Source organism: Pieris rapae, chromosome 11 (assembly GCF_905147795.1).
Source record: "Pieris rapae chromosome 11, ilPieRapa1.1, whole genome shotgun sequence".
NCBI lineage: Eukaryota > Metazoa > Arthropoda > Insecta > Lepidoptera > Pieridae > Pieris > Pieris rapae.
Window position 1 is genome coordinate 8,947,039 of NC_059519.1, and position 24,196 is coordinate 8,971,234.

Sequence of the window (24,196 nt, forward strand, 5' to 3'; positions counted from 1 at the left end):
CAGAAATCTGAGGCCAAGACCTAAAGAAGTTGTAGCATCACTGATTCATTTATTTATAATAATATACTTCTGGCCAATGACTTCCCTAGAAAGGATTGTATCTAGATTATGGGAACGTGAATCGATGTATGAAGAGTCATAAAAGGCTCAACTATACTCTTCAACTTTTATTTTATTCCGTTTTGTAGTCGCCTGGTAGATAGTTTCCTCGCTCAACGAATAAGTATCGTAATACAGCGAGGAAATGATACCAGTATTAAAGATACACTGCCACCACTAACTAACTTTAAATTTCTTTGAATTTTTTGTAATTATTATTACAATGTAGGTTATGAGTATTGTAAGTACCGTATTATATAAACCACAACGACTTACAACGTAATGAATTCATAACAGACAAGCAAGGCAAGATAAAAGCATTGTCAAACCTTACAGATTTGATTACATTGACATATTATTATTTGAATAAATACTTTAGTTATATAAAGCATATGCACATGCCCCATTTTCATATGCAACCATGCGTGAAATGTAATAGCGTATTCAAATGATTGCAGCGAATTGAGATATCATGCAAATAACTTATTGTATGTAGATTGTCCGTAACGAACATAAGTGTAATAGCAAGACAATGCTAAGCTTAATTTCAAATGTTAGACGTAGGCGGCTTGTATGGCCAAATAACAAGAGAAGCCACTGTTTTATTAGCATTAGATCAATCGCTTAGATAAATCCAAAGCACGCTGATGCAATAGAGTATTTTCGATTCGTTTTATGAATAATTTTATTTATTTACACTTCGTTGCAATACAGTATAAAACAATTTTTTTTATCTTGATATATACTTATAATGTATTAAGTTGTTCTTCTGTATTCAAAACAAATAACATAATACATAAAAATATACCCAATAACTTAAAATTTAATAATTAAATTTTTGTATTAAAATTAAATTAGAGGAAAACAAATTATGTAAGTGCACAATCGTTTAATTATTAACATATTGATGGATAGCATTAATAAAAGAGGAGAAATCCACTTACAATATAATATTTGAAGACAGTTATGTATATCTTTATGACTAAGGTTTACATGAGGATATAATCTTCATTCAGTATTAAATATTTAGATTTTTGTATTTACTCTGATCCGGAAACTGTATGTAAAAGTATAAATGTTTATATACCACTAACCTCCGTGTGAGGCATTCAAAAATTGAGTAAGACTCATTAGAGTGTTCCTCTTCACGGAAATCTTTAGTAATAAGCGAAAGATCGTTCTGTGTGAGTATATAAACGGAAAAATTTTTCAAAACTATAGTTTTTCGAACTCATTTTGTTATAATATTTTTAATTTTTAAACCAAATAGGAAACCTATTAACGTTTTTATTCTCCCAAGAAAAAGTCCAAGTGCCTTAAAGTATGGGTTAAAAACCTCACCTGGAGGTCTAACGCACCCGAGTACCTCTTACTAAGACAAAAGGTATTTAAATAGACCATTGTAAGGACCCCCAACGTTCAACTTGAGAGCTATGCGGGTTTAGAAGTGAAAAACTCTTATAAGTTTTTGTCGAATACTTAAAAGCACTTTTTAATTTCGATTTTATGAGTTCAACATAAAATGTACCATACATAATTTTGTTTTCATACAACTCTGATTGCAGCGAGTGTATAGAATAAATAACAGAGAAGTCATTTTGAATAGTTGCATGTTTATATAGTACTAGCTGACCCAGCAAACGTCGTTTTGCCATATATATTATTTATAATTAAAAAAGGGGTTAATCGTAGAGGGTTGAAAATTTAGGGTTGTATGTATTTTTTAATGCTGTTGATACAGTTGATAAAAAAATAAAAATTTATCTAAAAATTAAAAAAAAAATTAAGGGGTGGACTACCTTTAACATTTAGGGGGATGAAAAAAAGATGTTGTCCGATTCTCAGGCATGGGTATGCACACAAAATTTCATGAGAATCGGGAAAGCCGTTTCGGAGGAGTTTAACCACAAACACCGCGACACGAGAATTTTATATATAAGATTAAAATGTTCTCACAAGTACATGACGGTTGAATACACTAGGTACTCGAAGATTCCTTAAGTGGGAAACATAGCAAGTTCTACTGTTTCAAATGCTAACTATTAAGAGTAATTAAGTAAAGTGTTGATAGCTGGTGACCTCTGTTTTAGGTTTAGGTCAAGTTACCTCGCTCTGAGGCGTTCCATTTAAGGTTTGAAGTGCAAGCGAGACCGCGACGAGCGAGAAAGCGTTCATTAGGTAAAAAATTAACATAATTGTATTTATGCGTACGAACAAATGTAACTTGATCAATTCAATTGTGATTTCCATTTACCTCCTCTATTTCCGTAAAAAATATCTATTAAACAAATAAAATTAAAATTTTCTTATGAAAAATGCAACCATTAGATCAGTATTTTCTTATGACGTTGTCACGTTCAACTATCGTCAGTAAGCCGACTTTACAGACAACCGATTTTTTTACTCGTATTGATATTATTATTCATACAGTACATTCATCATTATGACCACATTTAAATTCTCGAATCAAACGCCAAGTTTTTTTTTACAAAATCTTTGCAATGAGCTACAATTATTATTGATGCTACTCCACTTATGATTTTTAAATATGCACCTAACTTATGATGGTAACATTTTGACATATCTGTACATCATATCTACAACAATCACAGAACAATCACACTATAACATCGAAATCCCACCTAGTATCAAAATACATCTGCTAGACAGGTGGTTGACTGACAGTGAAGACTGAATATTCATACTAAAAACATGCGCAGACGCAACGCCCTCGCTCGCGATTGGCCCGCCATTTTGATATCAACCAATCGCGCCATGGCGGCGAGTAGAGTGTAATTTTGGCATAATTAGTCACGCATCGAAGTAACTATTGGATAGAATTATTTTCGTACGTGTTCATATTGTTAGGGGGAAAATTGGCCTTATTTTATGTTAAAGTTCAAAGAGGATTTTACGAGTTCACACAACGTTATTTTAACGTGAAACTAATTTTGTGCTTTACAACAAAGATCACTGTAAATCGTATTGGTCAAAAGATATCTTGTGCCAAATTATATTTTCCAATTAAATCTATTTCTCTCTGTGTTTTTAGAAATAAACACATGGTCGTCATTAGATGACATCAGAAATTCCGTTTTCTTAGCTGAAGTCTTTGGTCTGTTGTAGAAAAACTGTCTTATGTTTTGACACAAATATACGTTCATCAGGTCATCTATTCTGTATATATTATTTAAAAAAATGTCTTAATAATATAATTTTCAGTCTAAAGAGCTCGTAGTGGATGAATGATTTTAAAGTTTCATTTATCAGTTCACTTCAGCTTCAACTCCGAACAGGAAGCAACTCCACAGCTTAGCGATTGACAAGAAATGATTTATGAATAATAAACAACGCAATATGGCGCCATATTGTTTTGAAATAACTTGGAACGTTAATAGTCGAGTTTACTTATAGTTTCGAAGTTCAAGCAAATATTTAGACAGTAGAAGCGATCAAATTATATCAAACAACAGTTATATATAGATGAGATATGAATATTTTTAGATTTTTTAATTTCGTAATCAGCTAACATACATTATATTAAAGAAATAAAAGGTGCAAACATATATAGAAGGAACAAATCTATAAAATTATTTATATATAACATACAACTAGGTTAAACTTATTCGGTTGTGTTGTGTAACTGCACAAATATTCACGTTCAATTTTTCTAGAAGTATGTATACTTTTATTTGAGTTGATGGCAAGATTTAAATCCTATTATTTTAGTCGAGAATTTAAAGTATAAATTTTAAAATGTTTACAGGCGTCTTAATAGATATTAAATTTATAATAAACAGTTAGACATTCAGTATCTGTGTTTATTTAAAGTGGTAAATTTATATTGCTAACACTACAACAACCCTTGTCTTGATAGCATTATAAATTTACATTAGTAAATACGAAAATTAGGAATAATAGAAGTAAATAACTTATATTAATTTAATTACCTTTAAAATCGCTCGTGTTTCGGTAATTCAATGCGCAAAGGCAACTTGGATTTTGTAATCCTGACCGTTGATAGATAAAAGCAAAATTTATTTATGTCAACAATATCTATAAAGTGGCTTGCTCAGAACTATATGCTATTATAAAAACACTTAAAACAAGCTGATGGCGTCAACACTGAAACATTACTAAGTGGAAAATACTTCATTAATATTATATGAACGTATATGTAAATACAAATTAAATAAATATTTAATTTGTAATTTTGAACTCAAAAATTATTGGTCTGTTATCGAAAATATTTGCAAGCGACAAAGACCAGTCAAAGATAGCGTTGTACCTTTTTATCAAAGATTCAGTCAAAAATTACTCTCTTCCCTCGCTATTCTATCGTTCATATATACCGACCGTATTATTATAGACTCAAACCAAAATAAAAGGCACACAAGCTGATTACTATACTGACACCTAATTAAACTAATATTAGTTTTAAATAGTAATATAACGTCAAGTGTTCCTATATTCAACTGTCAAACAGCTTCTAACTCGAAGACGTGCGTATTGTGACTGTGAAACGTATAATTAACTTTAAGTAGTTTGGTTTAGGAAATACGATGAAGCGATGTGATGAATTAATGTTAACTTCTAATATAATATCTTCAAACATAATTGGTCATACATACCGATTACGTCTATAAACATTATAATATACAGTTAAGCGGCAGGATATGTGATTATAATTGGGAGTTTTCAGTTCCTATGCATTCAAATTACATGTATAACTACCGATACTTATATTACCGTAATTGTAATTACCGAATGTGTATTACCGAAATTTTAATTACGAAAGTAATTAAATGGTTACACATCCTGGACCAGACAAGAACATTGTTGCAATGAAAAATACGCTTATACTCTTCACATGCATACCACACACTCAAAAAGATTAAATCTCGTATAGGTGACAGCTACTCTAATCAACTTTCGAGCCATTGCCTCCGAGTGATGACGGTTTTAAGACCTATTACGTTCCCCGTAGTGAGGCTTATATGAATACAGTTACGGCGAAATATCTTAGATGAAAACGGGAAATCACATGGAGGTGGGAATATAAATTTGATTTAAAAAGAATGGTATTCAAATCACGTTTGCGCGGCTCAGTTTTGATCGAAATTCAAAATATTGTACCTAGGCATGTTTTGAACGAACTCTTTAAAAAAACATTAATATAGAAACTCTTTGTTACAGATTTTTGTAATATTTTGATACGTGAATTTAGAAATTTGGTTGTTAAAGGCATCCAATTTTAATTCAGTACAGTTCTGTATTGTACCTTAGAAAACGCGGAAATAAAATAGAGTAAAGGCATCGCACAAGTGGCGAAATGTTTAACGGTATCTGCTGTATAAACCTACCACTATTTTACGAAGTAAAAGGTAGCATCATGTAGGTACTTACTTCCAAACTAGGATGGCTCCTATGAAAATGCCAAGAACAAGGACTATGGAGCAAAGGGCGATCACTGCTGAAGTCTGTAGTGAAGGCCCGCTGTGGTTGTACGCGTCAATCTTCTGAAAATACAAAAAAAATAGGGTTAATAATGACAAGGATTATAGCCTAGCGGTGTTTGTATGTAGCTGTTATGGTGAGGGGTACAGGGTTCGATTCCCGGTTCGAGTGCAAGATTTAATTAAATTTAAATTTGCTCTCGGCCTTTGGTAGCGTTGTACGGTGCTCATACAGTGCTTAAACCATACATCGCAGGCACGATTGAAGTTCTATAGTATGAGGGCATCGAACTATAGAAAGGAGACTGAAGGTTTAGCAATACTTTCTAGAAAATAGAATTGGTGGGAATTACAAGTCGTCAGTATTGCAACATTCTTTTTCCACCTCGGATATTTAAAAACAAAAGGTTTAATATTTACATAACGCTTGGACAGAACTAAAATATTAATAAGCTGTTTTATTTTAGAATTTGCCCGTAAAATATATGTTTTTTAAAGGGTCAAACTTTAGAGGCAGCAAACAGACACACACACAGACACGCAGGAATCGGCCTTTCAGATATGAGAATTTTCATTGAACAATAGAGGTTGTATCATCTTCGTATTCCACAAATCACGAGTTTGCGAATGTTTTATACAGCCTTTTTTCATTAATAAAATAAATTACTTTGTTCGTTAATCAAAATTCGTAATAAGTTGCCATTTTCACACCAAAGTGAATTCTACCAAGCACGCCATACTGCAATAATTGTCTCTCTTCTATATTATTATTTTTTTGGAAGTTTCACACGCAACCAATACAATGGGTCATTTTTTAGGGGCTTTTGAGGGGTTGAAAATTGCTTTATTACGTGGCGTTAGATGATTGACGGGCCGGGCGGTGGCTTTTATTAGAAATAATTATATTTTTGTGTACCATTAGGTGTTTTGTATGTACTTTAGATAGTCTTATATAGTATTTTAACTTAAATACTTATGCAAGACATGTGTGTGTAGAAAATACTATAGTAATATACAGAAATAATATAATAAACTCACACTTAACACTGGTTAGCTAAAGATCTTATTTGTGCGGCCGACTCTTATAAAATAAGCGCACACACAGTGCGCTTGAACATGAATATTTTTTATATTAATAATTTACTTAAAATACGACCTTACAAATATTTATTTTGATTAAACTCAAAGTACAGTAAAGCAATATTAATATATGTTCATACATATCGATATGCCAGTTATTTATTTAATGCGAAAAAAAAATGACTTTTAATATATTTAAGAACAATGTCCAAAAACATCTGCTGAATATAATTATTCTGTATTCAAGTAATTTCGCCATTATACCGGAAATGTGCTTATAATTACAATTTCATGTGATAATTAAGAAAAGCGCTGTTTGTGGCGTGTAAATGCTTCTCTTGTGGAAAAATGTAAGGAAGTAATTATATATAATGTTATATTTCTTGAAAAATATAAATACTTTGGGTATATAGGTACCTAAATATATATCTGGAAGTTCAGACGGATTTATTTGATTAACTAGGAACACAAATACTATTAATATGCATCCATTGTCTAAGTCTCCATGTCTTAAGGCGTAAGTAACAATTACTTTGAAAAAACATTAAGTAAATGGTAAATTGCATATTTGAATTAATTCGTGTTTTTTTTTGTTTAATTATTATATGTAACTATAACGATATTCTTACTTCTAATTAATTTGCTGTATTTGTTTTGAGATGTGTGTTGTTTGATGATCTGCTTTTTTAAAAGAGTAACGAGAGTTTTTTACGCCAACTTCTCTCGGCCTACACCCTCGGTCTTCTTTACCGATGAGTAGGGATGCCTATAGGTCCAAATTTAATGACCTGGAATAAGTGATACCTGTATATCTTATGATTCATAATAAACGCATTTTGTTTATTAAAACGGCGCTTGAAAATTTATTGTTGCTATTAATAGCATACTGCGATTTTCAAATTATATCTAAACCAGCACTATTGCGTTGTATTAAGATCTATTATATTAATTTACAACTACAGCCCCAAACCAATTGTGCCAGACCAATATTTGACATATCTCCCCTTGTATATGTTTTATTATCACCCATTAAACAATGTAATTTTTGTTTTCATTTCGATATTATCATAACAGCTGTATCATAATAAAACACATCTGTCATTATAGTTTAGACGGTACAATCAATTTTATTAACACTTAGGGCCTGTTTCACAATGTATGGATAAAGTACAAAACAGCTAAGCAACACATAAATTATTCGAAATATTCAAATAAGATACTTTGCGTTTCATGACGAATAGTGCTAACTGACAGTCGTGAAACTCAAAAATACTGTTTATCCTACCAATAAGTAATAAATAGCTTATTTGGAACGTATCCGGACATTGTGAAACAGACCCTTAATATTTATATATTTCGTAATCATACAACTAACAACAATTATGTGTACAATGAAACAATCACACTAATATGGTCAAAGATGGCATACTTAATATTTACAAAAAGGTTTCAACATTTACAAAAGGAAAAATCAATGAAAAATATCCAATACATTTAACTAAGTAATACCTAATTCGGCTGTTGTGTGATGATGATGGTGATGGTTACACAAACTGGGTATGTATGTGAAGATGTGTATGTGGGGTATGCTCATGATGCAGGTGACTGCACTATGGATATTCTTAATAACGATATTCCGCGATAGCTTTAACAAGCCAAGACTTAAATATTGGTTCTATGTCCGAAGTGCGCGATACAAAACTGATTTTTTGCATCGTCAAAGTTGATATGTGAAAATGAAACAAAACACATATTTTGTAGCTCAGTTAATATGACACTGGCTGTTATTAACTCGAAATTCTAAATTCGAATTACAGACAATGCTAGCAATGGTACCACTGAAGTGTGACTATCACAGATGAATAGAAGTTAATCATTTTAGCTATGTTTATGCCTAATTAAGCATACAGCAACTCTCAATTAATGCTTCCAATGGTAAGAATTCCAGTCCAGGCCAATCTATAATTTCCTTTAGAAATTAATAAAGGTCTATGCCATCGTAAAATCTGTAGGCAAAGCATTTCAGATTTTTAAAAACTACTTCTGTACTGAGTAAATTTCAATATTACTGTTTTACTGTCTCAAAAAATAAACAAAGCGAACAAAATCTATGTAAAAATGTGAAATAGACGGAGAAATATGTCTAAAGTGCGTGACAGTTTTAAACGTATGGTTTCAGCCGAATGGAAATCGTTCCAATTACTTAAAAGGTAAGGGGAATACTATTCAGATAATCACTTTGATATTATTAACGTATTCTAAAATGTTCGTAACAACAATCGTTTTTGTGAGCGTCGTATGATTGACAGTTTATTTTTATTGTCAAAACACACTACGAGAATTGCATCAATACTTAGTTGTCATTGTAATATTTAAGATAAAACTATTACTTACAGTAAATCTTTATTCTAAATTAAAATTGTTGAATTACATCATAATTCTAATATTATGTGTGCAAAAATAATTAAAATAATTACTATTATTAATCAGGCATGCAACATCAGATCAGATTTTTAATTCATAGAACGGATCTAAAGACAACTACAAATGCGATGGGTGGACGATTTAAAAAAAATGGTAATTCATGGAAGGGGGTATATGGTATCCGATGGTATGGAGTGGGTTCAATTAAAATTAAAATTGTAACTTATAATGTGATATATGTTACTAGCAAAATCTTTGTATTTATTTGTTTGTACAATTGTTAGTCATATTGTTCGGTTTTTGTAGGAAATTAATGGATATTTTAAAAAAAATATTTTACTTTTAGTTATTTATTTCTTAATTGTGTACATAATAGTCTTAAATAGAAAAGAAGTTGGTGTAGTAGTCACACAAACTGGACACAGTTTTTCTGTCGACCAAGACGTCTAAGAAATTTAAATAATTAAATTATATGCTAAGGCCAGTGACGTACTGTAGGTACGTATAACATTATATAATTGCACGTAAAACGTCATAAACCAATTGAAACATTGACGCTCCATAGCCGATGCAAGAAAGCTGTTCTTGACGAGAATTCTCATTCTTATACACGATGTATTCTTATATTCCAATAAGAATAAAATGAAGATTATGTCTGATTGTCTCCTTGTTCTATGATAGGATATGTGTTGCTGCGCCAGAAAAGTTCAGATCAAATCTTAATTCACTAGTAATAAAGTAAAAATAAATTTGACGCCTGACCCCAGAATGAGGATCACAAAATAACAACAAGCCTAAAATACAAAACAAATACCACACAAAATGATTTATCCCTAACATATCAAGTTCGGCGCATAACTCCAATATTTCTTAAATCCCAACGGTCAAAGATAAGACTTTCATAAAAACAGATAAGATCAAACACGGTCCCCGGGGACGGAGGGACCATTTGTCATGTCCCAATTCGAAGCATCCGTCATCGAGGTAAAGATTTAACTTCTATTCTAATGATATCGATCATGAGTAGCTCGAATGGAAAAGTTTGAATTTGGGATGTTGCAGTACTGTAAATGCCTTTTCACAATTGCATTTTACAGGTTTACTCGCTGCAGGTGTTGACATGTGTGAGGTGCCTATGACTACAGAAGGTAATGGATCACCAGCTTTCCATCAGAAGAAAAAGATTAGTTCATACTCTAACTAAACGTTGATTTCGGATTTTGAGGAAATTATTTGAAAGTCACTTAAATACGGTCCTGGCTTTACTACCATGCAAATACCTTTATAGCTAAAAATATTTTCATACATTAGTAAAATCTATACAGTATGATTGTTTTATCGTAAATAGCGTGCTTCATTCGATCCTCACTAATTATTTAAGCTATAATCATTTTTATAGATCATATACAACAACCAAAATGATAATAAAGTGCCGTTTGAAACTAAATGCTTTCCGATTTAATTCACAGCCAAAGATAATAAAGCTCTTTGAATAAATTGAAAAATTATTCACCCGTAAAAGTAAAACGGATGGTCACCCTGGCTATCGCACGATCTTGCCGGTAGCGATTAGTCAATGCACCCTCCTTAATTAATAAAAACTCTTAGAAAAAGAATTGAATAAGGCTTTAATTAATTTCCAGCGTCTTTGTGAAGTTTTTCATAAATTATGATCATCCTACCCCAAACTTTGAGGGTCACATTGGAATTTAGACAATTTGCGGAACCGGAAGTGGCATTATGCGTAATGGATTCTTTTTATGAAAATTTTAACGAATATTATCTTGGAAATGAAGCATTTTATATGCCAAGAGTTCATATTACGTTTATATTATTCATGCGTTAATTTTGCGTAAAAATAGGGTTGCGGGACTGGGAGTTTTGGTAGTATGGACTACGAATACGTAAGGATAATGAGTTATGAAGTCACCGAAAGCTTTTAAATCACTGCGGCTGTGCTAGCTGGTAACCTTAAGCTGAGCTATGCCTTTTAAATTAAAGTATTTTTTGTTTGTGATTTGCTCTTGTCAAATAAATATTCTTTATTTCATTCCAAATTGTGCCGACCTGATTTTGATATTTCATAGATTTTGCATATTATTAAATTATTAAATACGTGTTAATACACAAAAAGAAATCGTGTGTCCGATATCTCAGAGAATCAGAATCTGTATCCAATACTTTAAACATAATATATTATATCCTAGATTTTCCGAAATATTAGGAGATAGGTATTTCAAAAAATAAACAGTTTTTTTTATAGAACAGGGGGCAAACGGGCAGGAAGCTTACCTAATGTTAAGTGATACCACCGCCCATGGACACTCGATACTAGAGGGCACGCGAGTGCGTTGCCGGCCTTTTAAAAATTAAAAGATATACTAAAAATCAACGTAAGACGCACTGAAGACAGACTGCATTAGCTAAAAAAATGTTTAAACGCAAAAATTTGTCTACCTACCCCATAGAGAGTTGAGAGAACTCGTACTTTTCTAGTTAACTATACTAAATAATCTACTTTCCGATATCCAGTCTTATATGTTTATTCAGTACATTATTGTTATTATTTGCCCCCATAATCATTACTCAAAGGTATCTACATAATAAAAGAGCTATAATATTATGTGCATATTTAGACAAACTTGCTATATCATTTTAGTCAATTAAGCGAGTGAACATGAACGACGTTGATCGCCAAGTGTTTAAGGCATCATCACACATCCTAAAACGATTTATTTTAATCGAAATCTATACTATCTATCTATACTATTATTATAAAGAGGAAAGATTGGTGTGTAAGTATATTTGTAAGCAATTGACTCGAAATAGTTTCCGCAGCGCCTGTGATGAAATATATTTTACTGGGCATTTTTTAAACCTGATGACAGAACAAAAAAATGTTCCTCAAAATTAAAGAACATATCAAAAGCTACAAAAATTTAAAATTTGACCAATTTTTAATACAATATTTCTGTATTGTTAAAGAAAACAAATTGACAGACTGCACAAAAAGAACATTTTTTTTCGTTAAAATGTTCGCTACAACTACAAAAATATATAACAGCTTAAAGTGGGTTGGGTGTGTTTTCCAAATTTATATACTTACATAATGATTTTTTTTAACAAAATTAAAACGGTCTCTTAGCGTGTGTGAGGTCCTTAACGAATAATATTATTCCTAAATAACATGGGCGCTTGAGTTTTTTAATTGTCTGTTTTCATTCGTTTCTGTGGGCGTGACAGACAACACGGAAAGATGCGTTTAAACAATAGGATACATTTATACTATATTTATTCATACATCCATGCGGTAGGCTCACAAAACCTTATTTTCAAAGGTAACTGTTTAAAACATTTCATACATTTCAATATATATACTTCTATATATTATATACAGAAAAGAAATAATATGATAATATTTATATTACATTTACATTTTAATTCAATTTCGTTAATAAGTATAAGTAGTATATAGAAAGTAGAAATAAGATAAATTATATATCGTGAAGGCCTTCCTTCCTTTCGTCAAACACTTCTATTGCGAACTAGCGAACTGTGGAATCGACTACCGGTGGGGTTCGTCCTTCAAAGAACGAGTTAGAGAGAGTACGTACTCTTCCCTTAAAGGCCGGCAACGCATCCATAAAGTGGGAGTCCATGGGCTGCGATGACTGCGCTTATTTGGTGTGATGTAGCCTCGTTTGCATCCTTATACTATAATAACATCACTGACTAGTTTTGGCAGAAATGGTAAGAATTTTTTATGAGATAAAACTATAATAATAATAGTTTGTTAATATATTATTTTTAAAACTGTCTCCTTAATTATTAAAGTATTAAAAAATGTCAGTTTAAATTCAAGTACAAATTAAGTAAATTTTCTTAAAATATCACAGACGGTTTTCTTTGAACAAAGCGAATGTTATAAACTTATCTCTATTTATATTACCCTGGGATTAAAATCTAGATAATAAATTCTTTATAGCGAATTATAAGCTCAACTGGTCACAGATAAAAACATTATACCACCTACAAATTTATATGAAGCTTAAACTTAATCCCAGCTAAGTGTGCACAGAATGATAAAAATAGTAGTCATATAGTTAAGATAAGGAGCAGTGCACTACCCCAGCTAGGTACCTACTCTTATCTCTGAGGTTGTAGGTTCGAACCCAGCCTGTGCACAAATGGATTGTTATTTCTATGTGCGCATGTGGTGAAGGAAAAATATCGTGAGGAAGCCGGCATGCATTTAGGCAAAACGTCACCTACGCGTGAGGCACTGAAAGGAATCTACTTGCTTGCTAATAAGACAATATAATATAAGAAATACGCAAATATTACTACCGAGTTAATATATTTACGATAAAATAGATTGTATATTATCTTATGCCTAATTAGGCCTTTTGAGCTACGTTTATACTATATTCGTATAGCTTTATACTATCATTAACGTGTATATTCTTCTGATAATTTCCATTTATAATTCTTAAAAAATGATAAAACGTTGATTTTTGACTTTATAATAAATAGCTAAAATATCGTGCAATTTGAGCAAAACTAATTCATTAAGAGGCTTGATACAACTGTTTAATTAAATCTGTGCCACCCGTAGGCCACCCGAGGATTCCTCGAAGTGTGAATCAACTCGGCGACTCTAAGAAATTGGTCTTATTAATTTCAACAACTCAATTCGCTAGACCGCAACAATTTAAAGGCCAATTAGGGAAAATTATGTCTTTGGACACCTAACGAGCGTGTCATTTTTAATTCGTAAGAATTTGTTTACTTTGAAAACGGTTAGATTTACACGACACACATCTAATTGTCACGAATCGTTGACTTATTACAATCGAAAGAGTCGCAGTTGTAGTCGGAGAAGAGGTGCCTCTAGATCAGCAGAGGGGGGGAAGGCCTGGTTCAGTTGAAAGCCAGCAATTGGCGGTAAATGGTAAAGGACAGGAACCGCAGGAAATTTTGGAGAAATTGACTCGACTGGGCCTGCAATCAGTCAGGCGAAACGCCGTAGCCGCCGCCAGCAAAAGACAGTTATAATTTTAATCAATTTATATATAGTTTTTTTATTAATAATACTCTACTCACCATACGCCATTGTGTCTAGGGACCTTTTTATATCTCTCAATTTTTTTCAATAAAAAAAAAACAAGATATTATATTATATTGATTTCAATAGACTAGTTTATCAACTTATAATGACTTAATTACAGTTTTTATTCTGGTAAAAGCAGGTTTTATTTGAATCATAGATAGAGAGGGTAGCTTTATTCCAGGGACACCAATAAATACCTATGTATACAAGTGTTTTCGTGATAACCATTTTGAACGACAAAAACGTCTCGTTTCCTAACATTCAGGCAATGTTTACCAGTGGCGTTTTTGAAATATATCTGTATCTGTTTCATAGTAAGTAATTATTTTTCGTAATAGGCAATTAATAGCCAATTCGACTTAAGGTCCTTCAAGTAAGCGTTTATCTTTGGCATTGAGACTTGAGTGTCCATGGGCGGCGGTATCACTAATCAGGTAAGCCTTCTGCCCGTTTGACCCTTGTGCTATAAAAACAATATTTTTATTTATTTATTTATACTTCGTTACCATAATATACATACTTAATTATAAAAACAAAAAGTAAGTAGGTTACATAAGTATAGCAACGGGCGCTTAAACAAGCAATTTCTTCCAGACAACCCCAATATGGAACAATAAAAAAAATATATAAGCACCTACAGAGGGTAAAGTAGGAGAAGTGCATAAGTAATTAACAAAAATAAACTTAAAATAACATGCAACTATAACTAAAAAAATATACCACAATACGACTTTTCGGGGCTAAGTTTCCTCACGATGTTTTCCTTCACCGCAAGAACGAGTTAGCCACTACCCCAACACTGCTCCTATGAACAGTACTAATTAAGCCCTTTAATATTATATTTCCACTCGCTTTAACGATATTAAAGATCAATTAAAAAAATACATACTTTAAATATTTTTATTCAACTAAAATAGCCGTTAAAACGTTACTAGCATGGGCCCTACAAGGTTTAAAAGGGTTTTAAGCCATTTACCGCAAAAAAAGGTAAGAACTTTGACGTGTATCGCAGGTCCTAATCGGATTGACGGGTTTTGTGTAAGTTTTTGTTTAAGAGGGAGCTTAAACGATATCTTGGTTATTTAAGGAATTCGAAACCAGCTCGCGTTGATTCAGTTAATTTCTCGTATATGTAATTAAATGGATTCTTCAATTTAAAATATATATATATTAAATTGAAGTTCAGAACGTGACGCGAAAATGTGATTTGAAGATTACTAATTATACTGAACGTTTAAATTTTTGCTCCGAATAGATCTGTTTCATAATTAAACTTTAGATAATATATATACCATCTGGTTATCAGATTTCTTTATCTGTTTCATGATATTTTGTCTATATGTAATCAGCCTTATATACCTGACACACGCCGTTGACTTTTTGCGTCTAAAGCAATACTTATTACCTCACTGTTTCCTTTACCGTTCAAGCGAATGTTAAAAACTTATAAAAAAGTCCATTTGTGAACAGCCGGGGATCGAACCTACGACCACAGAGATGAGAGTCGCAAACTGAAGCTACTAGGCTCTAGACGCTACTAAAAGTACATATAGGTAACTAAGTATAGCTTCATAAAGAGAAATTGATGGTTGATTTAAAAGTATACAAATATGATGACTAACGCTGCGTCTAATTCTAAGATTACTGTTCTTAATGCCAGGTTTTAGGGCGAGAATGAAGTAAGTAAACACACTGTATCAATGTTAGCATTTCGTGTACTTACGAAATCTGAGCAATAAACCGTTACCTCAGACTTCCATAACTCCAAATAGAAAGCACCTTTCGACTACTAGAGCGCGGTGATATGAAATGATATAATTTTGGATACAAAATATTTCAATGAATCATTCGCAATGATATCTTATTATTGTTTAACTAATGAGTATCGTAATACAGCGAGAAAATACTTAAAGTTAAAAGTACGTAAAAAAATTTTTAATTGTATATATTTATTATTATTACTGTATAGGTTAAGATACGTTAACATACGTTTTCTTTAAATAGGCATATGACCCTACATAGTATATACCAGTAGCAAATCAGATTTTTGTATGTTTCATGATAATTATTGTTTAAATATATCTCTAATACTATATACTGTAGTACTTATTGAGTCTCAGGAAACCAATATTCTTTCTATCCTATAAATTACGCCAATTTATAGGATAGAAAGAAGTGATGCATTTTATGATTATAATATATGGTATGTACATAGTGTTACTAGGATTTTAAATCAGTGTTTTTTTTAACGTAGGCTAAACATTGTAATGTGTAGATAAGAACTATGTTTTGTCTCAAAATTGCATCAAATGATACAATAGTTCGTATTAGCTTTGGTGGAAATTCGAGTGTAATAAGCGGCGTCCGTACTCTACACACATTTAATCCAAGTTAAAGGAAAGCTTTATAGACATCGTAAAAAACTTTGAGATCTCAAGATAAAATGTATTGTAGCCGCGCCTTCATTAAGTGCATTATACTAAATATTTACTTAGTTACTCGAAACCGCTTATTCATTACCATTCTAGGACAAAACATGGAAGAGATAAGATTGAGCGATACGTCACTGTTTAGTAAGGGACAATAGGAGAAAGGAAGCATTTCGAAACGGCATTAAACAATAACCGTTATCTGATTCAAACGTAAAAACAAACTACGGTTTATCAAAAACACCTATTAATAAAAAGTTTTATCGTGCTTAAGTGACGGCTGTTGAAGATGCTACAGATAATGCATTTAACGTGGACGTATAGGTAGCGTATATATAAGCTAAGCAAAATTTGCTTGCAGTTGAACAATTAAAAAAAACTACGAAGCGTTTTTTGTAGTTTAAAGTACGCAAAGTAATACACATAAAATATAGACTTGCGATAGAGAAATAAAATAATAAATACACAATTTTGTAAAAAATTGTCAAATTGAAATTCGAAATGGTGTCTTATTGGACTATTGGACTAAACCAATAAATATTTTCAAACACATATATTTATTAATGAACTAATTCGATAAGTGTAAAACATTATTTAACTATTATAATTTAGGAATGTAGTTCAATATAGTTTTTTGATATAATATGTGTATACTTAAATGAGCAAATATTCTCAATATTTAATCTAAATGTTAGTATCAAATTCTGTAGATTTTCGCATTGTCGTAAATCGCATAGTACACTAATGACTTTAGAACTGATGACTAAAGAGAAAATTTAACTTATATTTTGAATGTCACGAATACTTTTATCACAAACGGTCTAAGTATAATTTGAAACGTGACTCATTTAAAATCTAAATAATGAGTACGTGTCACTAGCTCAAACGCTTTGTCCAGATCGTTGCTAGATTGAAGCGACATTCCAATTAGAATTAACATTAAGCTTGATATTTACAGATTTACCTATGCTTGCATAAAAGTGTATACATAAAAAAGGGTTTTGTGTTTAATTTTCCTTACAATAGTAACAAAATATGAACGAAATCGAAACCATATAAAAATGCATACGCAATTTTTAAATTCGATTTGTCTAGTTTTAACATCGCGATGCATCAATCTACTAATGTAATTTTACATTGATAGTTTTAAGGTCGAAGGTTCATACTCTAGATAGCAGGCCTAGAAGTTCCTATTAAGCGCAGCGAAGTAAGAAAGTTATAGCATTAGAAAAAAAAAGTAAACTTACTGGTTCCGTATCGCAGGTCTCTAGATCCGATATCGGATCGTCCCCACAATAGTATTCCGCCTGTAGAAAAGGCGGCCGAGGTGGAGGAGGCAACAGGAATTCTGGAGGTGGTCCAAGACAATCACACTCCTTTAGGTCCGTGGGCTCCAGGTCCCACATATCGGATTTATCTAACTTAACACTATTCACAACCTCACTGTAATCACTAACACTCCAACTAGTATCACGTATGACGCGTTTCACTTCATTTGTAGTCCTTTCTTTTATTATATTAGCTATGTAAAGTTCGTCATCAACGTCGCTCCATACGTTCTTTCTGACTTCTTCGAAGTCATTTTCTTCCGGCTCTGTTGCTATAACTGCATCGATGATATTAGATTGTAATTGATCAATATCACTGCGCAGATCATTATCTTCTGCCGCATCTACGTCTGCGTTACGCAAAAGCTTTTCGCTAGCATGTTTGCTCCAGGTATAACTTGTCCAAGAAGCGTACGGTGACGCTCTATTTGGACCTCCTGTATACCTTTCCATGCGCGGCGTTCCTCGTTATCTGTAAAAAGAAAGACAATGTTAAATAAATAACAAACGATACGGCAACCAATTTGAAATCTGACAGCGAATGTAACGATTCTCGTCAAGAATCGAACCACTTATTATTTAATAGAAGAGTAACACCTCATTTTGTATTACAAAGACGCCGCAATTAGAGACTACCAGATCCGAAGGCACAATGGATGCGTTAGTGTCGATATCATATGGCCTCACGAGTTATTTTAATTTATTTTTTATCACATCAATTTGAGTGGATGCTTTTCTAGCGGCTCGGGATGTCGATTCTACAGATTGAAGTCCAATGTTTTTTATTTAGATTGCTGTTTTAAGTTCTCAATTGTTTTGATTGACAGACATTTGGATTCAAAGTATGATTATTATTTATACGGTCGGTTGAGATGGGGTCGTAGAACGGTAAATATATACTTATATATGCTTATTGTATATATAAAGTTTATTTAAATCAGAAAAGTTATCTCAATATTTGTTTGCATTTGAGTTGTTTGATCAATGATACTGAAGCCAATATAACCAAACTGAAGAGCGGTTCACATAAACAATTATAAATAAATGGTATTTTTGGTTACGTTGTTGTTATAGTCCTAACATGTTTGGTATTGAAATCCTTCGGCCGCGTCTTTTTGTTGGAGCGTATTATTCAAAATCTATTTTTTATTTCCATAGGAACAGCTTATTAATGTCAGCTTTTAAATAATATAGTTGTATACTTAATTATGGCTTTATGTAAATTCAGTGAAACAACTTTAATTCAATGTAGAGATCTTTTTTATATATATAAGTAATAGGGGGGCAAACGAGCCTGCAGGATAAAAGGCAGACATCGCAGCCCATAGACACCTATTTTTACGGGGTGAGTTGCCGACCTTTAAGGGACGAGTACGCTCGAATTTTGAATTGTTGGAGGTCGTATCTGTCAGGGAAGACCCCCGCCGGTAGTCGATTCCACAATTCGATAGTTTGCAAAACAAAATGCCTTGTGAAACATCAATCATCATCAATCGGTGAAATTTAGTATTCGGCTCGTACGATAAAGAATCTAATTAGATGTTAATTCTTTCTTACACATGCGGGCTAAATTTCAAGTAATATAAAAATGTACGTTCCTACGATTTATAATTTCTCTCAACTTCAAAATAATCAACAGTTATTACGGTATATTTATGAGAGAACAATATAAAAATAAACAGCTGTAACGTGAAAGTCAGGTCGTTAGGTCAAACGGTCAAAGGCGACATTGTCAAGATAATTGTCATTTAAAACATTTTTAGCTTTAACAGTGAGTAATGAACCTAAATTATTTAGCATAATTATTTTCAGCTTTGTCTAGTAAAACTCTTTTGTGTTATTGTATACACAATTTATAAACAGCCTTTGAAACCTATACGGTGTATTGTTTTTGATAAAGAACTAACAAACATGAATAGTATTTAGTTCACAGCTCAAAATGTATGTTAACTATGTTGCATGCCTATTTTTGTATGGCTGATTGTGTGAAATTTTATTATTATTAGGTATAGGCCTCAGTGTTCCGAATCTGTTGACTGTTTGTTGTTTTTAACAGTCAGGATAGGTCTGCTGATACACTGACTCTTTGGGTTTAGGGCATAGAGGTATCTTCACAATGTTGTATTTTGTCGTACGACCGAGTGTTATCACACAGAAAGTATATTGGTACTCAATCAGGGTTTGAACCTACGACTTAACCTACCAACCTACTGAAGCCACTAGGCCAGTATTTTTAAAACCCTTTGTGCCATGCCTCAAATTGCCCAACTGGGGCAAGGGCCGCACTTAGGGAAATATTGCACTAACAGTGACAAACAATAAATACTATAACAAATATAAATTTTGTATTTTATATTTCTTATAGTATGTATTGTTATACCATGCTCTGGGCTATGAGTTAAATTTAATAGAAATTTCTTTAGTATCTAACTAATTTTTTCGCTTTAAAGTGTATGGAATACTTGTAATTTTGGGCATTGTTTAATATCAAACTGTAATCATATTTCCAAAGAAATTAATTTAATATTTCCATACATACTTTGTATCATGGTCGAAATGTCGACCAAAATGTATTTTATGTAGAAGTACAGTAAAAGCCTATAACGCGGAGATTCGGACCGCGTTGTAGTTATCGCATTGTAGGAGTATTCTCGTAAAACCGTGTTTAAAAATTTTAAACTAGTAACACGATCAAGTTATTTTGTTTATAACAACAGCATTGAAACAGGTGCAAAGTTACGCAAAAATAAATTATGGACTTGACAAATCTCCGCGTTATAGAGGAATAACTGTACTACAATAAAATTAATCAATACATTTGACATTCTGAATAAAACATTTAAAAAATCAAGCTCTTCAAAGCCATTGCACATTATACGTCAAATCAATGTTGCCATATAGGCTGAGCTCATTAGCATTTTGGCGGGAAGGACCTGACATCAGCACAATACTGGAGAGCCCTCGAACCTCATAACGAAGCTATTCTGTTGGTTTTCTCACGTGAATTATTGTCAGGGCTAGGGTTGCCTGTTGTGAAGAACTCTTTATTTTATATTTGAAGGTAACATCATTACACTGCAATTGCACTTATTTTATACACCAGAAACCGTATGAATACAGTATATTTATTTAATATACGGTATCTAATTAATTTTTCTTCTAATTCTGGTTTAACACACAGTTTGGTGCTACACGCAGACTCCCATTTAGTAAATTATATTTATAAATAATTGAATAACAATAAAATAATTATTAGTATCTTGGCTTAAATAATTTGGCAGCCCTACCCAATAACGGTCATCCCTCTTGAAATCTTAATCCGAGGTTACGCAGAGGTTGATTTGTATCAAGATCGCATGAATCGAGGTTTTACATGAATAGCGTATCTATGGTCAAGAGTTCAATGCGATCGTTTGAGTATTCTTGACTATGATTCGGTAGTTTGACAGATGTCGGACGGCTGTTGAACATGACACAGATAAATTACTAATATATTTAACCAATTATCAATACTTGTAACGAATAATTTATTCATTGATTTTATTCAGTACAAATTTAGGAACATCTAAGTTTTAGAATTATCTATGTATGCGGGCTATTTGTCACCACCGCGTAAGAAATATATACTTAGTAACAATAAATAATAATATATAATAGAATAACACAGAATGAAGCGGATATTTCAATATATTTTACAGAAATGCTATATTAAAATTAAATATTATAATTGTAATAGGTACAAATATTTATATTATAATCTATCTCGAATAGAAAGAATTGACTTGATACCTAATCCACTGTTTTGCTAGTAATTTTTGTTGCATTTTATTTCAAATATATTTTTCTCATAATTGTCATATATTTTAGAAAAGATAGCGTGTAAAATATAGTAGAAAGCATCATGTTAAATGAATTTTCATAAATAAACATTGATTACATCACACCACAAATTAAACAAAATATGAATAAATTATTTAAGAAATATATCACCAATAACAAATATGATAGCCATATTTCTCACACAATATTATTTTCTTTCTCAAGAAATATCAGTTTCACCTGACCTACAAATAATACACATTCCCATGTGCCTAGAGATCTTATGTAATATCATTTCAGATATAAAAAATAATTTGATTTTATATAATCAAAGTTGGAAAATCGACGGGGTTGTTAATATTTATTTGATTTATGTGACCACTTAAACACGTTTTAAGCACCAATTATTCATTAAAATCCGTTGATATTTTAACACAAATCGTTACCTTGAATATTATTTTTAATTATAGGTACATAATCTGTAATATGTCATAGACACATTATAATAAAAATAAACAAGTTAATTTCTTACCAAATCTACAACTGTTAGTGAAAACTCTACGCCACTCCTTAAATCGCCAACTTTTTTTGATTTACAAAATGTTTGAAGGTGCAACCATTACACCATATTCCACATGACATCTTTACTTAAAGATTTGTCCTCTATCGGTAGGTATGGTGAAATAGTAGCTTGCTTTTACATTCTCGTTGGAATAAAACAATCAATTTACGAAAATATATTAAATTATATTTGAATTCTGCAAAAATGTTTCCAAAAAATATTATTTTACTTGCCAATTTAACATACATATGGACTTAGTGAACATGGGTTGATGTCATAAAAATGCAATATTGTGGACGGTACAATTTGATACGATTGTTGGTTTCTGGGTCGTAGTTGTATTTTATTTTTACCGGAAGTTGTATAGATACGTTTATTGAAATAGTCGCATTTGGCACATTTTCTTATGCGGGATTATTAATGTTAGTTTTAATAGTTTTTAGTCTATAGTCTATGCATTTATACTAAATAAATATTTGTTTAGTAGTATGAAGTTTATACATGATTATTTTAATTATAATTTGTATATGCCATTACAGATTATGTATATAAATACTATTTAAGGAAACGATTTGAGATTAATATCAACTGATTGCCAAAAATACTGGGTGCAAACACTGAGCAAAATCAGATTAATGTCTAACCATGATTATTTAAATATGTATCTAATTGTGTGACAAAACAGTCCACAGTTGACTTAGGTAGACATTACTTATATAATATTGAACAAGTACATATTACTTTACCAGTAAATAGTTTGACTTAAATTTAATAAATTAAAACGCTTTTGAATGAATATTCATAATAAAAAAAAACTATTTATCTTACTTATCATTTACGATACATCAATGTTGATCTTTGAAACAATAAGTCTTGTAGAGTAATTTAAAAGTTTTTTATGTGCTGTTTTAAAAATATGCGAATTATAAGGTAAATGTATAAATAAACAAAAAGTACAGATAATTTTATTACTTGTAATGTATTTACATTCAAATTAATCATAGGAAACAGTAGAACGTCATATCGAAGCAAGTTCCTGCTTCGCATGTTTAGTTCACTTTATCGCTCAGAGATGGCGCTACTAGTTCAGTTTTCAAGAACGGATTATTTTCATGGACTTGCGGCAATAAAGTTAATTTAACTGAATAATATATTCTCTGACAACACGATTGACCTTGCTTAATTACTTATGCGGTACGTGAAACTACATTTAACTATGGCACGTATATTCTGAAACCCTATATTCTGTACCTTTGAACAAATATATTTTCTTTAAATTTGGATAGGTAAATGCATATTTATTATTCGTCACAATAAAATAAAATAAATCATGCCGTATTGACACATTTGCCTCTTGGCAGAACAGCGAAGCATATAATATATAATATACAAATTAATGTCATGAAACACAATATTTTAAAATCTATTTATATTTATACACTTTTCGGTACTTAAACCACTAGCGACAGCGTCAGGCACGTCGGCGGTCAATTTCACAGATTAAAAACTAAAACCAATGAATTCTAGCATAATAACGATGTTGGTTGATTAAATTCTTTACTAAGCTACATCATATTGATAAATATATTAATCGTAAACGTACACAACACATGAACATATCTTAAAATATCTACGAGAAGAAATTTAGGTAAATATTAGTTTTTAATAAGACGCAATATTAGCTTTATATGTCCTAAAACTTGATATAAGCAAAACAATATAAAACTACAAATCATAAAGGCCCATCAATTATTAATATACGAACATATCGATTTTTAATTTGGAACAAAAAATAGCAATAATAGTAGAATAATAGTAATCCTACGTTAGCAACAATAGGAATTACACAAATGCTGACTTAGAGTAAACATGTCAGCAATATAACTAAC

At 31.6% G+C, this 24,196-nt stretch overlaps 1 protein-coding gene across 2 annotated transcripts in view; it reads right to left on the reverse strand.

Annotated features, from left to right (window-relative positions):
- Window positions 1-24,196, reverse strand: part of LOC110995364 — a 69,864-nt gene that overhangs the window by 9,259 nt on the left and 36,409 nt on the right. For both annotated transcript variants that reach the window (XM_022262491.2, XM_045630188.1), the window contains exons 2-3: window positions 17,846-18,398; window positions 5,506-5,618 (exon numbers count right to left, since the gene is read on the reverse strand). In XM_022262491.2, the coding sequence (XP_022118183.2) occupies window positions 5,506-5,618; window positions 17,846-18,379 (647 nt within the window). In that variant the 5' untranslated portion in view covers window positions 18,380-18,398. The remainder of the gene's footprint in view (window positions 1-5,505; window positions 5,619-17,845; window positions 18,399-24,196) is intronic.